At 30.3% G+C, this 18,169-nt stretch overlaps 1 protein-coding gene across 1 annotated transcript in view; it reads left to right on the plus strand.

Moving 5' to 3' along the window:
- Positions 1-18,169, plus strand: part of LOC129216171 (probable helicase with zinc finger domain) — a 52,321-nt gene that overhangs the window by 13,261 nt on the left and 20,891 nt on the right. Inside the window, 7 exon segments of the mRNA XM_054850342.1 lie at positions 1,982-2,288; positions 8,133-8,186; positions 8,188-8,307; positions 11,265-11,650; positions 14,469-14,685; positions 17,716-17,826; positions 17,930-18,051. Coding sequence (XP_054706317.1) covers positions 1,982-2,288; positions 8,133-8,186; positions 8,188-8,307; positions 11,265-11,650; positions 14,469-14,685; positions 17,716-17,826; positions 17,930-18,051 — 1,317 coding nt within the window.

Here is an 18,169-nt window from a genome sequence, read left to right on the forward strand (position 1 = left end):
GATTTGATGCCGAATTGCGTCTTTCATGTTATAAAAAACAATGGCGGCTTCACCAAATATTGAATAGCTATGTTAGACTATTTTTTTTAGACCATTAGTGTCTGCTAACTATGTTGACCATTGTATTTGGAAAAGGTTCATGTCTTATAATTTTGTCCATTATGTTTTTAAGTGTTTTCATTAAATTGTAGGAAAATATCATGATTATAAAATAATTATATATGATAGCAGAATAAATTGATTTTTTTTGGCACATTTGATAAAAAAAATTTAAGCTCTGAATCTTTTCTTTCGCTATCTGTCAAATTAGATAAGTGTCTTATAATTATGTCCACCACTGTAAGTAGGGGAACGTGGGACAAAGTGAAATGGTGAAATATTTACTCTACTTTTAGCGACACATATCTGGTAATATTTTAACAATGTAGTTAGTTTCACATGTAGTCTATTCCAGTCAGATAAAAATTTTATCAAAGATTAATAGATTTATTAGATCAAAGCATATTTTCAAAAATTGACACTCTAACGTTGACTAATTTGCTGACGTAAGTCAACATTATTTTGTTATTATCAAATGATGAAGTTCTTAGTATTAACATTTTAAATATTAGTTAGGACCTTCTTATATTTGGTGCTTTATTTATTTAGTTTATATTAAGCTTAATTGTGTTTTTAATATTTTTTACAGTTAGTCAAGTGCATGCAAGGCAGAGTGAAACAGTTCATTTCATTTACTGATTCAATCATGTACTAAATCCCTTACGTATTCATTTATTAACTAATTTATTTACATTCCTACATTAATAATTCATTCTTTAATTCATTCATTCACTATTTTATTCATGCATTTATTTTTCCTCACATATTAATTAATTACTTCATTTATTTATTAGTGAAAAGTTTTTTACTATCTTTTCTTTCTTTTTTTTTTCAATGATCATTTTATTTACTCATTCATTTGTTAAAAAATATTTTTTTACGATTGAATAGAAAGTATTTCATTCGTAAAATATTTCATTTTTCACATAACCCCATCAAAAGTTAAAGTGAGGATTTCCCACTTTTTTTTTTTTTTTCTGAATTCAAAAATTTACTTCCAAAAATAAAAAATAATGTTTCAATGTTAGTTTTTTTCATTGTTCTTTCTTTATGTACTGATATTTTCAAAATAAATTTCCAATTTGTTCACTTTGGAAATGTTAAGTGATCTTAACTAATTTCACTTTGGCCATATTCCTCTATTTAATGGTCATGGTTCAGTTTCAAAATTTTTGCTAATAAGATCCCAGATTTTTGTGAAGAAAAAGATTTATTGAGCACTTCTTGAGTATGGTGTATTCCCGTGCTTACTTAAAGATTACTATATATACCAAAATGGTTGCCATGGTTGCCAATCTCAAAGTGAGTAAAGGCAAAAAATTAAGTTTGACCAGCATCACGCTGATGTGCAGAGACTGTAACCGCAGAAATAAAAAGTCACAATGCTCTTGCATGTGCACAGAAACACCATTTCAGAAAGTTTAATTTAAAAAATCGTGAGAAATGATGGTGATTTACCTCAAAGTTTGATGTACCTCTTTATTTTCATTTCTCTCTAGTTAAGATCAATATAAAGCTCTGTGACACATCATAAAAGTATGCTTGATATTTTCTTTTGGAAATACAACAGCGTAGAATAGCTTTCTTCATTGCCTTCAATTATTTCAATTTCAAAAAAAAAAAAAAAGTCTTTTCCCAAAATTAAGATAGATATAATTATTTCTCGGTATGATTGATATTCATTTCATAATGCAAACTTATTGCATAAAAAGTTAACCTAATTATGGATTTCCAAAAATGCTTTGTAAATTTGAATATTCAACTGCAGAAATATTTTAAATTCATTGTATTCATTTTAAATTTATGTTTTAAATGAATTTAATGTGTACTTTAATAACTTACTGAATTTTTTTTGGTTCTTAATGTTATTATCTTTGTACAGTTACTCATCTACTGGAAAATGCCGTTTGGGACAGCTGTGCTGTGATGCACATGGTGAAGAGGAGCTTTTAGAATGGAAAGAGAGATTTGATTATCGTCAAATGAAACTACAACGAGCCAAAGAGTGCAGGTTACAAGGAAGACATTACACCGAGCAGCTGCTTGAAAAGTGGTTGACTTCGACAAATCCTAATCTCATTATGACTGAAAGTTTAGACTCTGTGGAATTAAGTGTAGAGCCAGATTTAAATTTGACTGTCTCTGAGAAGAATTGCTGTAGAGAGTGGACTTTTCATTTATCTGCAAAGGTATGTATGTCATTTTAATCAAATCAGTGTCATGTTTATATTTTAGAATCAAAATTTTATTTACAAAGGTTAAGGGCCATTTCACAGTATTTTGCCCAAATGTAGAGTTTGCAACATGGTGCTTTTTTTGCCATAACTATTAAATTTAATCTTTTATTAGCACATTGTTTTATTTCGAGTCTGTGTGTTGGTAGGACTAACTCAAAATAAAATTTTGTGTTAATCAAACAGTAAATTAAATACATAAATTACAATTATTATTTGAAGTGATAATAAAATAAGAGGAAGTTGAAAACTTGTAAATGGCAGTCGTTTAAAGAAAGTTCACTCATATTGGCATGTAACACAGTTTTCTTCTAAGACACTGAAATTAATAAGGTAAATGACTAATTAGAATTATGTTTATCTGCAACACTTTCCTTTTTGATAATCAATTTCTTTCCTGATATATGATTTGGTAACTGATGATTGTGGTAACATAATTTAAATAAAGAATCTTGCATGTACCTTACATACAAATAACAAACCAGCACTGATTAAAATATCATTTCTCAAGTAATTTTCTTCTATATTAGTGTCTTCAGTAACTCATAAACATTTTCACCAGAATTAAGTAGTCTAAATTCAAACATTGCCAGATCATTTTTACTTTTTGTCTTTAAGTACAAAAGATATTTACTAAAGAGTTAAAATTATTAAATGTTATAATATTAGCAAATAGCCATATGAATTAATTTTGTACTTTGGTATTATACTATAATTTTCATTTGTTGTATCAAAAAATACGCATTTGTTTATTAATTGTCGAATTGTTAAATTGGTGTACTGTTCGATTGCCAAATATGTAAGTATTCCGCCGAACTAAATATTCAGTTTGTCTGCTGAATATGCAGCATACTGATTACCAACTGAATATTCGGTTCATCTCTGATCATAAGCATATTACAGATAAATACCATTAGGAAAGCTTTTTTTCCCTTTTTTCTTTTTTTTTTTTGAAAATTTGTTGAATCAGTGAAATATTTAATGTACAGTATAACCCTAATTTATCAACTGTCATGGGACTGAAAAAAGTTATCGTTAAAATCAAGGAGCATAGACATTCAATGCAGTCGAATCCGGACCAGTGAAATGGATCATTAAATTGAGGAAATTGTTAAATCGAAGTTACACTATATTTTTGATGAAAAAAAAATGTCTTATTAGAAAAATTTTCAGTTTTTTCTCATATTATTAAATTTTTAATGTATATTTTTGATAAAAAAAAGTGTCTTATTAGAAAGGTTTGCATTTTTTCTCTTATTTGTTAAACAATATAAATATTCTGTTTGAACTAATATATTTAAAGTAAATGTTCAGTGATGTATCAAGCTCAGAGCCCAATTTCCCAATAGGCATAGTAGGCAGCTGCCTAGGGCAACAAATTTTTTAGGAGCGGCAAATTCTGCTTCAATCTTTTTTCAATTATTATTTTATTCTTGAAAATAAAACAGCAGTTCTTTTTTCATTTTCCCCCAAAACTGCAACATAACTGATCCTAACTTGTCAGTGGACTTGAACGTAATTGTCGAAACCATAGAAAATGCGGTGTGACAGACGGTGGTAATGGGTAATCGGTTTCATTTTTAGCTTGCGGCATGGACGGAGTACATCCCCTATAGCAAACATACACTTTGATCAATACCGTCCTAGAACTTCTGACTCAAAGAAGATCCCCTTCCGGAGCACTCCAAGATGAGAGCCTCAGGTTATACAGACATAACATTTAGTTTCTCTTAAAATACTTATGTGCAGCACTGGAAGGGCTGTTTGCCCATTATCTCCTTCTGTATTTAAAAAGAGCATTTTATTCCTCTTATACCCTTAGGAACGTTCATAACAAAATATTACTTGCCTTTTTTAAGAATCGGAAAGTAATTTGGGATTAGTATTACTTCTGCTCAGTAAGTTAGTTAAAAACCTACTCCATTTGGAAAACTATTTATTTGTGGAACAAATCAAAATATAAATTTTGATATGTATTGTGTTTATTACACCATTAGGTGACACTTTAACATGCCACAATTTGATTGTTTTAATATACGTATTTGAATATTGAAGAAAAGTAAATTGTGTTTTTCATTGCTCAGTTAATTTTGTTCGGTTACTTTCTTAATGAAAAAAATGAACTAAATTCTCTTTGTTGATTTAAATGCCGTTATCATACTCTTATGAAAGTTTAAAATTGAATACAAAACTTCTGACACACACAGTAGCGTAACTAGGGGTTGGCAAGAGTGACTCACCAGGGGCGCAGCAGCCAGGGAGGCGGCATTTTGACTAATTTATAAAAAAAAAAAATAGTTTTTTTTTTAGTTATAGGATTTTAAAAATGCTTTAAAAAAATAAAAAATTAAAAAAAATTGCAAAAAAAAAAAAAAGATTTAGAGGGGGTATTTATATATACACTTGTACATAAAATCAACTTAGAAGGAACATTGGGCATCATTGAAAACATTTCTAAAAAAGAAAATAAGGAAAAAAATTACAACGTTTTGCCTCCTATTTCTTGAATAAATTAATCAAAATGTTCCAAAAAAAATTTTTTTGGAGGTCACAATGACCTCTGGTGACTTTTCATGTTGGTGACCCTGGAATGGGGGGGTTTCTTCTTTAGTTCGCCAGGGGCGCTAGACCCCATAGTTACGCTCGTGGACACACAAATACTAAAAGGCAGAATATAATTGTAATAAACAGCTTTAGAATTGAAATTGAACGCTTTTGGAACAAACTAAAAACAATAAAAAAAAACTCTCTTAGGCCTTGTGCGGATTTAAAGCCCCATAGAGATTCAATATGCCTTACATATTGCCTGAAAAGTTTGTGATTGCGAATTTTATTAGCAATCAAAATACTTGCAATATTTAAAAGGAAAAAACATGGAATGCATGCACTATGCACCACTTGACTATAAGAAGTATAAAGAGTACATACATACAGTCAATTCTCGATAACTCGAAACTAAAGGGACCGACGAAAAACTTTGACTTATTGGAAGTTCAACTTACCTCTAGTTTTGGTTTTCAACATTTTAATATTAAAAACCATCCAATATTTTAATTAATATGTACATATAACAGACAAAATTACAGAACTTAAATTTTTTAAGCTCAATATGCACAGTTTCTCCGTGAAGAATTCTGAAGAGACAAAGTTGTGTCTGGTCTTGAACTTCTCCAGCCATCCAGAACTGGGGTGGAAATTTTGAAATTTTCTATGTTCAGTAAATATAGCAAAAATAGTTGCTTTCTCATGCAGCAAACATCTACTTATATGAATGGCATGGTCTTGAATTCGATACTACTTGAACCACTTGAATATAGCTGATTCTACTTCATGAAAGGTGCACATCTCCATTCGTTTCAAATTCAGGTTCATGGATTCATACCGCTTTTGAAGCTTCTCTTTTAATACCGTTGACAGAGTATTTGGAGCCATATTTCAATTCATTATCTTTCTTTTTGATTGTTGGATTCCTTTCAATGTTATAAATAAGATTTATTTAACTTTCTAAATCCATGGTTTCCAGCTTTATCTGAGACATCTAAAGTAAAATCTGTCTCTCTCCCTCTCAAAAATTATCAGCAAATGATCGAGCTAAAGAATGAAGGAGAACACATCTTAACTTAGGTCAGCCTTTAAATAAAGGTACAATAAGTTGACTTGGCTACTTAACCCCTTGAGGACCAGCGCTCGGAAAACGAAGCGCAGCTACGGGGACTCGAACGTTCTGAAATGGAACGCCGCCATCGGCCCGAGCATTTACAGCAGTTAAGCCTAACTGAACAAAAATATTCATATAAAATCAGCATCTCAAAAATAATGGCTTGAAATTTTAATGTTGTTTAAACAATGTACTACTGATTACTAATTACTAATATAAAGACTATTACATTATTAGAAGGAACGAAATAAGCAGAATACTAAAACTTTAACCATGTGCACAAAATTAAATGATATGTGCACAGAAACAAAGTTAGAGTTTTGACATCGTGAGTGTGGAATCAAAGAAAAAGAAATGTAGCAAAAAAATATGTTCCTTATGTAATTTTGATTAAAACAACTTAGGTCAACGAATTTAAACTAGTTATATTTCCCACGCGACAAGTTTCAAAACTGCTTCATAATTCACTCGAAAACATTCCCTTTCATTCACTTCGCTAATCATTTTTATTGCAGTTTCCCATCCCCAAATGAAAAAGAATAAATACAGAAGAACAATATCAGAAAGGATTCAAAAATAACCATAAACTTCAGGCCTCTTGAACTCATTCCTGTACTCTCATTGAACGGGGAATCCCAAAAGTCTGGAACACATACGCGAAAATATTTTAACCTTCCTTCCCTCCCCCATAATTTATTCAGCTAGATGTATATCTCTTTCAATTACTCGTAAAAAAAAGAGAAGCAAAGATATAAGCAAGAGCAATTGAGACCTCATAAATCATATGCGCAGAGCAGTGATTCACTGTTGTTTACATAAAAAAAAATCTATCCCATTGAGAGGCCCAAATAAGAAACTAAAGCATGTACATGAAGGTCAAATACCATGTGACTCGAATATGATCAAAGTTATAGCCATTTAGCGCCATCTAGTATCATTTAAATATTCAATTCAATCGTTCCATTTCGAGAAAGCATATACGTGACGCTGGGACTACAGCGTCGATCAGAGGCGAGGGTAGCGGATAAGTGACGCTGGGCTGATAGGAGAGGAATCGTTGCGTAGCGTCCGCGTGACGCTGGGTGCGAACGGGTTAACAGGTTACAAACGGATTTGTAGTCCAGCAACATGTCTAAGTGTAAACAGTACAGTAAACAAAAGAAAACAAGCTATACTCATTTCTGCACGTTTAACTCCTTTATCGTACATTGGCTCAACAGGTGTTCTCCTTGCTTTAGAGGCATATTGTGCAGGAATTGCTAGTAAAGTTGAATATTTTCTCCTATCGTCACTTGAATTATATATATATTATTTTTTTCCGTTCTTTCAAAATAAATTTCAAGTCATCTTTGAAAAAACTTTGAGTTAAAGGAAATTAAACTTCGAGATAGTGAGCATAATTAGCATGGAATAAAAGACAAAGGGATCAGGACTTGGTAAAATCATTGAGTTATAGTAATATTTGAGATATCGGACTTTGAGTTATCAGGAATTGACTGTATATATATTTTTTTTCACAAAAATAAAGCTATCAGTGATTTTGCGTTTTGAGTATTTTGTGAATTTACTATTAATAGAATCAAAATTTGATTATAATATATGAAGTTTAAATATTTTGCGAGCCAGGCTTGTGAAAAAAGTGCTTTTCAGTATTCAAATGTACCCTGGTTCTCTCTCTCTCTCTCTTTAATGTGGTTGTTGCATCAGACCAAGATAAAATTTAAAACTTTCTGCAAACTCAAATGAGTGCTTAAAAATGTTCTGACAAAAACGCAATATTTCTCCAGAGTCTTATACTGCAGCCAACAGAAAAAAATGTAAAGTTGAAAGTGAGTAGTAGTACTATGCAACCAGAATGTTTTTTGAATTATATTTACTCTTTTTGAAATACTATTAGTTGGAGTATTTCAAAACTGGAGATCAACATTTGTTGCTCATCAAAAAAAAAAAAAAAAACTTAAAAATATTTTTGACAAACTTAGTTAACTTTCTGTGAACAGCATTAGTGTGTTTGTCTATATTATCTTGGTCTGCCTTACATGTTCTTAAAAATCCCTCAGTGTTATGTGAAGAAATGTTTATTGTGCAACAAAATTAGATACTTAGTGACTTAGAAAAGCTTTCATATTTTTCTATTTTAGGCAACATTGAAGCACGTTGCCTTGCTGTATGAAACACACAGAAACCATTTTAGGGATTTCGTTGCTGAGATCTGGCAGAGTTTCTGGTATAAAAGAATATAATTTAGGACCACACTGCCAGGAATGGAGTAATGCAGACAACAATGAATATAAATATGATCAATATACTTGCAAAGTAAGTCCCCCCCCCCCCATGAAAAGTTGCAAGTAAACTGTTTTATATTATAGCTTGCTTTAGTTTATGCATGTCACTCTATGGCAAAACTGTTGATTTCATTTTATCAAGAATGTGTAATAATCAATATTTAATTGCATAAAAGGGGATTAATGGGAAACCTTTTGGTGGGATAAAAAATCAAGTTGTGAAAATCTCTTAACAGGTATTAAATCAAGGGTCATTTCAGATGCAAGTTGGGCCCGCTTTGCAGCCCCTTCACAAAATTCTATATTGTAAAAGCTGCCACTTCACAAAATTTCACATCTGAAAATTAGAACCTTTCCCAAACCTTCATTTTCAAAAACAGTAATTTCATCACTTTTAAGCTCAATAAATTCTTCTGAAAGCAAAACAACTGAAAAAAAAAAACCCTCCAGCTTTCAATTTAACAATGAATAAATGGACAGAAGTATCGGCGTCTAGATCGTAACGCAATTTGGCAATTTAACGCTATTTCACATGTATGTTTAAGAAAAATGATTTTACTTCAAAGATACTGCATAAAAGCATATCAAAACACTTTAAAATAATTAAAAATTGATTTTGAGGTTTGAAAAATACCTTTAAAACATATAAATCATACACTTAGTTCTCAAATAATTGCACTGTCCAAATCGTAACTTTTGGACATAATCAAACTTCCAACTTCCTTTTTTACTAAAATAGTTTCCAAAATAAATAATATGTCTTTACTTTTTTCTAATTTGTGGAAAATATTATCAAAAATTATTTGATTTGAGATTCATACCCTTAATTTTTTTTGAAACATATGGAAATAATTAAAAAAAAAAAAATTTTTTTTTTTGGTGGTACATTTGCTCAGTTAACATTTTGAATGTCCAAAATTGTGCCTTTTAGCAAAGAAAACATTTTTCAAAGGTTAGTTGAAAAACATTTTTACCATAATTTATGTCAATTCTTGTCTCTACACAGTATCATAATTTTATTCAAAAATATTTGAATGAATTAAAATAAAAGTTATTTGGTGTTAAAGCTTCAAAGTTTAGGGCTGTGTTTGCTCCCACCTTTTGAGAACTGCCCATTTATGTAAACAATCATTGAAGCAGAGTTGGGCTTTGACTGTACAAAACTGGTTTAGGACAGTACAGGTAGTTTTTACTGTTTAAAAGTGTACAAAACGTTGCTAAAGCTAAAGGGGCGTAATCTAATCAATTTTTATTTTCTGCAATATTTGTAATGCATAAATATAGACATTACTCAGGTTTAATTAATGAGTATTTCATAATATTTTTCTCAAATTTTCATTTAAGTAATACTTTATTTTAAAAAATTGCCAATAACTATTACATAAAAACTTCCATATGTATCAGTTGGTAAAGTTATGAGAGGAAATTCACAACACTACCAAGACAACTAATTTCAGTTCCATTTATAACTTAAATTATGTATGGAATATTATTAAATGTGCAGTATTTAGGTTTAAAAAAAATTTTAATGGGTTTTGCAAATAAGTTTTACATGGTGTTTTAACGAAAATTATTTTTTAAATTATAGATTAAAGAACAAGAAATTGATCATTAAACATTTATATTATAAAACTTGTGGCTATTCTTTTTTTGGTTCATATTTTTAATATAATACATTCTGTAACTACAAAAAATTGTAATTTATTGCATTTGATTCAATTATTGAACTATATTCTGAACACTTTCTTTTGCTTTGCACACATGCATAAATGTCAAAAAATTTGGTTTTTTGGGAAAAGAAAACCCTTCTGCATACAAATTGAAATTTTTAATGAAGAATTTAATTTCTATGCAACTTGAATTAAAATCAGCTGCATAAATAAGTTACATATATATTTATACTTGAATGTTCACATTGAATAAATACATTAAATAGTCAAAAAAATAAATAATTTTGACACATTTTGTTCGGTTTTTGATAGTTTCTCATAAAATATAGTTCCTCAAAAAATAGTTTTGGACTCTTTCGGACACAAGGGTTGTGGACAGGATGGTAAAAACCTTGCCGAGCCTGCTTTCCTTTGCACACATGCAAAAACATTGGGAAATTTGGTTACTATTTATCAAAATATATATTAATAATAATAATAATAAACTAATGCATGCAAATAAAAATTTTAATCAAGAACTTAACTTCTATGTAACTCAAGATTAAAATCAGCTGCATAAATAAGTTGAATGTTCTCCATTGAATAAATGTTTAATATAAACCATTACTTTCATATATTTTATTCTGTTTTTGATGTTTTCTCACAGAATACAATTTTTCTAAAAATATAGTTTTTGACAGTTTTGGACGCAAGGGTTTTGGACAGGACGGTAAAAGCCAGGGTTTTTACTGTGGTTTTTACCCTAGTATCTAAAACCTTGCCAACCCTGATTTGAAGTACCGTTAACTCATTTCAATTAAGGAACGGAGAACATAGTTTAATGGGACTTCTGACTTTATATCATTTTGGAGTTCAATTGCATGCGTGATGAGTGCCGAAAAACTAATGGATACAAACGAAATAAATAGAGAACACAAAATAAAAGCCAATTAAAAGCGGCATTCTTGCTTAAGAAACTTGTAAAACATTCAGTTTAAGGATTCTCTGTTAATCCTTAGTTACATTTGGTATACTATTTTTTTAAAAAAGAAAATTTTATTTTCCAATTTTAAAAAGTTAATTTTAAAAAAAAATCAAATAATTTCTCTTTTTTTTTCTTTTGATTTTTCTGTTCAATTTCTTTTGATTCAAGTTTGATTTTTGACTTTGTGAGGTTAGCAACTCTGCATCAAATTAGTTGAATGAAATATCCAAATATAAACTCTGCTTGATTGTGTTTTTAAAAAAGAGCTGTAATTTGATTTTTTTTTTTAAATGATTCATTATATATCTGCTATTTGTCTTATTTTGGTTACATTTTTTCTTATTTTTTTCCCAGGTTCGTTTCCTGACTTCAATCTATGGCACCTTCAGGCAAGCTATAGTATTTGATTTTGGTTTTGAGCCAGTATTAGTTCAAAAACTGTGTGTCGATGTGGTTTCTTCTTCAGATATGGAAAAACTTCAACAAGCAAGAGATACGGCTGTATCTTTTACTGAGCGTTGGAGTAGCAATGATGTAACTGTTGTTCCATTTGAAAATCGACCTTATTCATTAGGAGAGCGGGAAGAATGTCTTCTGACATGCTATCCTGCTCCCAATGGCAGTAAATTCACTGTGACACAGTCTGTAATGGAACCAACTATCACCAAGAATAATTATTGTGCTCGACAGCATGAACTGCTCTATATTGAAGAAATGGCTCAATATGAATTGTTATCTAGGTAAGTATTGCTTATTGTGGTCAGGGATCTGTCCAGGATTTTTCACAGGGTCCGTTTTTTGTGAAAAATCAAATAATTTTGTGAAAAGTCAATTAATTTTGTAAAAAATCAAATAATTTTGCAAAAAAAAAAATTTTTTTTTGTTAAAACAAAATTTAAGAATTTAGAGAGGGCACAAACTGCATCATTTAAGCTTAAAGTTGAGTGTTTTCCTCTTCTATGTTGAGTATATCATTCTGGGATGTTTTTCTAGTATTTGGCGGGGGGTGGGGGGGCATCGCTCTTTCAAGTAGCAATATTTATCTACCATTCTACATTATGTTAAATTATACTAGAAACATTTCTGCACATCATTTAAAATAATTGTAAAAAAAAATCAGACAAGGACATTTAACTTTTTGACTCAAGACGCTCTTAAAAAGCACAGAATTTTGTTTAAAACTTTTAAATTCCGTGATTTTAATAAAAATGAAAAGAAATTTTATTTGTTTACCTCTTAACAAAGTGTACTAAACATTGAAAATTCAAAAAAATCGGAAACCCATAGTAGTTGCAAAGAGATGGCTATTCTAAAAGTGAAGCCATCAAAAGTATAAAAACGGCTTGTAAAAGAAATATTTTTGATAAAATTATTTTTAAATAGCATTTTAGAGTCCTATGATAAATATATCATTAATATCTGTGGACACAGTTGAAGCAAAAAAAATAATAATAATAATAATAATAAAAACAAACAAATAAATAAAATAAACCATCGATTCAGCATTTTAATTTTTGACTCATAAAAAAAGAAAAAAAAATGGAATTTTGCTTTAAAAACTTGAAATGAGTGTTCTAACAAAAATAGAGACTTTTCATTTATTTGCATCCTAATAAAGCGAAGTTAGCTTGGAAAAAGAACAAAAAATGATTCTTGTATCGGATGTTAAAAGATTGTATTTTTCAAAATGCAGACATCTAAAGAAAAAAACGGCAAGTAAAAGAGTTTATTTAAAGTTAATCATCCTTGTTAGAATCGAAAAATCAAACCCATATAATTTTCTTCCAAAATAACAGTTAAACGTAGCACTGCACCATAAAAAGGCAAATATTGACAAGCTGGTAAAATGATGAGAATATTTTCTAATCAAGTCATTATAAAGGTTTAACGCCAAACGCTATCTGAAGGGATCATATTTTCCCCGCACCCTTACTATCCCTTTGCAGTTCTAAGTTCATGCTATCTGAAGGGATCATATTTCTCCCCCCCCCCTCCCCACCCTTACTATCCCTTTGCAGCTCTAAGTTCATTTCGCTGATATATATTATTATTATTATTTATTAAATCATGAGTGGGGAGAAAATTGCTTGCCAACGCCAGAAAAGTTTACAACAACACCGCTGCTAATTAGCTGTGATAAAACAAACAAAATCATTTAAAACCAAACTTATTTTCTGCTGTTAATGTCTTTCCAAGAAACAAACAACAAGCATTTTATGTTTTTATTTCGCAGTAGCAATTTATCGCTTGCAGGAGCATCACAAGAGTGCTGATTTTTTTTCTTTGCAAAATTAGCAGATTTTGTTTAAGCTGATCCCTTTAATTTGACTTTAAAAAAAGATTCCAAAAATTATCGGTTTAATATGCGTTATTTTGCTTTCAGATTTGCTCTTTCAATAAACAATTTGTGAAAGATCCGTTCTTGTTAATCAGAACTGTGAAGGGTCCGTTTTGGTTGATCGGGATTTTGTGAAAGGTCCATTTTGGTTGATCGGACTTTTGTGAAGGGTCCATTAACGGACTCAAATATCAGACCCCTGGTGGTGTAACAAAAGTTGTGAGTTTCGGAGTATAAGAAATTCAAAAAACTTTTCATATTTGTTATCTTCCCCCAGTGCCGACTACTTTTGGTAGTTGTAAGCCTTGCACTTGTAATACAAAAGTTTTCTAATTAACCCAAAAACTTGTTCCTCCGATTTTAAGTCTATTTCTCTGTTGTTTATACATCCGCCTCTGCTTATAGCGAAACCGTAGATAGAGGCATTATGGCTATAGTATAAGAGCTTCTGTTCTCCTTCATGTTTTACTGTGTATTTAGATTTTTATAACAAAATTATGTCTATAATGAAATTTTTATTTGGCTCATTTGTCTTGCTATAATGGGGCACTACTGTATTTTTCTCTTATATGAAATAGTTAGTTTGACACATTGCTCTCTCCCAATGCTAATTGTAGCTTTAATTTGAAAGATTAATGTGAAAAATATTTTGTCTAATGTCTGGAAAGAAATTCAACCTTTTTTTTCCCCTCCTCATAGAGAACGCGTACAATCCTAAATGTCCTTTTGCATAATCCTTATTTTTACAAAGGTGCTAAGTTCCTCTAATTTATCACTAGCATTTAAAAAGAAAGGGGGGGGGGGGCTTTGTTTTAAAGCAGAAATTGTTTAGTTTCAGAGATTTAGTATGTTTGAATACTAAAGCAAATTTGTGGATCAATAAATAGTTATAAAAATAAAAAAGTATTCGATTGTTATCATAAATATTTGAGCATTGATGTTTTGAAATGGCGATGTTCTTTCATCGATGTTGCATCACTACTAAGAACCAAAAACACTCAATAAAAGACTTGTTAAGTTCCCTCTCAGTATGAAGCAAGTTGCATTTTATATAAATGCTATGATCAAATCTTCCAATTTCAAAAGATAAAAATCTTAGTAATCTTGACAGTATATTTGTGTGCATTTAAAAAAATTTAAAGTAAGGTGAAGTCAAAGTAAAATGACTTTAGATCAGTGAAGGATTTTTTGTATATTTTAATATTTGTTTTCTTTTACAGATATAATGTCAAAGCACTTCTTAATGTGACCAGTTGTTATCTACTTACTCCAAATTCAGCAGTGACTGCTAAATATGCTCATAATGGTGAATTGTTTGCCAATATGCAATTGTCTTCTGTATTATCTGAAGATTCCTCGTCCGGGAGACTTGTACTTACAAACTGCAATACTGTGCTATTGGCTCCTGTTAAAACAAAAGGAGAAGAGCAAAGGAAGGTAATTGGAAAATTTTAAGATTATTCAAGCTTGATACTTGACTTTGTAAATTTATTTTGAAAATTAGTTGTGGGACATGACTATGCAATACATTTGCAATTTATTTATCTTTTAAAATAATGTGAAATATCTTCAGTTTGATTGCATTCTGCTGTGCTATGCTAAAAAGTTTTATCTGCAGCTGAGTTAAAAATCAGAAATTCCTATTTAAAGTTATGCGTCTCCATGTGTTTGATTTGGATGCAACTTTTTCAGAATTTTTAAAAATATATTTCCTTTTGACAAATGACCATAAAACAGTATTTAGGCGGTATATGTGACAAGGAACCACCACCTGTTGACTGTAACTCAATTTTGATAAAAAGTGCAGATGTGACTTTTGTGTTTAGCACAGGAGTATTTGGTTAACAATACTAATCGATCCTCAACCTGTGGTATGCATACCCTTGGAAGTATAGGAAAACCTTAGGGATTAGTTAACTATCAAAAGGTATTTAAAATGATATTGATGATGTTAGAATTTTATTATTACAAATGTTTAGTGTCGTGTATCCTTACATTGAAACCAAAGGATTGCTATAATTTGTTAATTAAGTTCTCAGCTATAATGGGAAGATGACGCAAAAGAACCAGCAGACATTGCTGGAGTTTATAAGGGTAATTCTCAAAAGGTGGGAACAAAAAGTTAATTCTGAGCAATTTTTAAATTTTTGAAATTAGACATCAATTTTGTTTTTATTGCATAGTATGTACACTTAGAACGTCATATACAAACATAAAAAGACAGCAGGTACTTATAAAAATTAATAAATAGTGAACTTAATGATCGGTCTCTAGGTAACAGATTTTGGACGTCATCATAATGTAAGTTTCACAGTTTTTAAACTTTTTCAATAAAAATTTTACCTATTTTTAAATTCTGCTATGAAAAATAGAGAGTTTATGAAGTACTTGACTGTCTTTATTTACTAGTCTTTAAATAATAAAATTTTGTTATGGTTTTGTTGAATCCGAAAAAAACCCCATCCATTTTGCCAGCGCAGGTAATAAAGTCGCCAAAACTGACACTGTTGGCGAAAACTGGAATTCCCTGCTGGTAACCCTTTGCTTATCGTACGCTGTGAGTTGTCGCCAATCGGGAGTTTTGTGGCGATTTTTGTGCAACGAGAGATTAATATCTAAATATTAGAGATCTGAAGAATTATTTATTAAATAATTGCTGTTTAGATATCGATTTGTTGTCGTAATTTGAAAACATTTTATCCGAAGTATCAGCAAAATGACAGATAATCATGTTTGAAATGTTGATGAGTTATGAGCTGCCTCCGTTTTGTTTACTTAAATGTGTTCGTTCTAATTAAAACTTGTGTTTCTACTGTTATTTATATAATGTTCAATGCATAACGTATTAATTGTAAAAAATACCAATAGATTAAAGAAATTAACATTATAATAGCCTTTTTTATTAAGGTTACAAGACAGAAGGTCATTTATAATAATGAATAAATGGACAGGATTATCTGCGTCTAGATTGTAACACAATTTGGACATCTCACATATAGGTTTAAGAAAAATGATTTTGCTTGAATGACACTGCATAAAAACATGTGAAAACACTTTAAAATAATTAAAAATTGATTTTGAGGATCGAATAATACCTTTAAAACATATAAATCATATATTTGGTTCTCAAATAATAGCATTGTCCAGATCGTAACTTATGGACGTGCATCAAACTTCCAACTTCCTTTTTTTCTAAAATCGTTTACAAAATAAATAATATGTCTACTTTTGTAATTTGTGGAAAATATTATCAAAAAATTATTCAGTTTGAGATTCATACCCTTAGATTTTTTAAAACTTACGGAAATAATTAAAAAATATTTTTTTTTTTGATGGTACATTTGCTCAGTTAACGTTTTGAATGTCCAAAATTGTGCCTTTTAGCAAGGAAATATTTTTTAAAAGGTATATGAAGAGCATTTTTTCCATAATTTATGTCAATTCTTGTCTCTATACAGTATTATAATTTAACTCAAAAATGAGTTAATTAAAATGAAAATTAGGTGAATGGTGTTAAAGCTTCAAAGTGAGGTCTATGTTTACTCCCACCTTTTGAGAACTGCCCATGACAGCTTACTTGTGCCAAAAAGAGTTTTTGTTATAAATTTAATTGGAAGAGCAAGTATGGAAACAAGGGGTTTGTGGAGGATGGTTGGATAGTTCAGGGATGTATTTCCCCAAACTGGAGCCAAACTTTTATGAACTTGTTGACAAACACAAACCCCAGCAATGCCACAAATAATTTCCTGAGATTTTTTAAATTTTGGGTCTGATTAATGAAAAACATGAAGGCTGTGAGAAGTAAATGGATGAAAGTAGACATTTTCAAGTTCTGAGCAAACTGTGTTTAAAAATAAGGTCATTGAAAATTTTTTCTAAATCATGCTGTATAGCTTCACCTACCAGCCCTACTAGTACTATCTCTTGCCCCAAGACAGAGGAGAGGTTCATCTATCATTTGTACTGGTTATCTCCAAGTCTTTAATTTGGCCATTTACATCCCTGTGCTTCTCACTGCCTCAATTCTTGTTTTTAAAATCGAAATCAGTTTAGCAATTAAACACAACATGTGCAATTAACATTGCACATTTTAATCAAACATAAGTTTTTGTTGTGGGTGCAGATAGTTAATGATATGCAAAAAGCTGATTTTAAATGATGCAATTCATTAAATCTACTGTTTTTGTAAATTGTGTCTATCCCCCTTACAATTTTGCATATGGGTGCCCATGCTATCTTTATTTTTTTTCTGAAAGTAAATGGTTCATAGATAATTTCTAATTAGGCTAGAAACATATATAACTCGTATTCTTATATCTAATGGTAAATATTGGACCCTGAGAGACTCTCGAACTTAGTTAACTTCATCAAAAACGGCAACCCAAGTGATGCTCAGGCATAGACCTCAAAGTGTTAAATGTTATTTAAATAGATTTTTCTTACTTACTAATTAATTCCTATTTAAAGGTTTATGAAGCTGTAATTGAAGATAAAGGTAAAACTGCAATATACATTCGTCTTTCTAAAAGATGCTGTGAAGAGTTAAAGCTTAAAGCAGATCGGGAGTTTACAGCAGAGGTTTGTTCCATTTTAACTGCAGTTCTTTAGTCTCAAAACTATAATTTGTCTGTTATAGCTAGACATGTAATATGTTTTTAATTTATTGCTTTTGTATTTTAAGGTACAATTTCAATTAAATCGCTTACCTCTTTGTGAAATGCATTTTGCTGTTGATAGACTCCATCCTCCTTCTTTAGTGTTTCCTGATATAGACACTATACCTAACATGTGGAATTCTAATAGGTATTTGGCCTTGAATTTTTAATGTATAATCATTGTTGATGTATGTGTTGATTTTATAGATAATATGTGAAAACTCATATTAAATATCAAAGCAATGAGATAAGATCTGCCAGATTTT

This window comes from Uloborus diversus, chromosome 2 (genome assembly GCF_026930045.1).
Source record: "Uloborus diversus isolate 005 chromosome 2, Udiv.v.3.1, whole genome shotgun sequence".
Taxonomy (NCBI): domain Eukaryota; kingdom Metazoa; phylum Arthropoda; class Arachnida; order Araneae; family Uloboridae; genus Uloborus; species Uloborus diversus.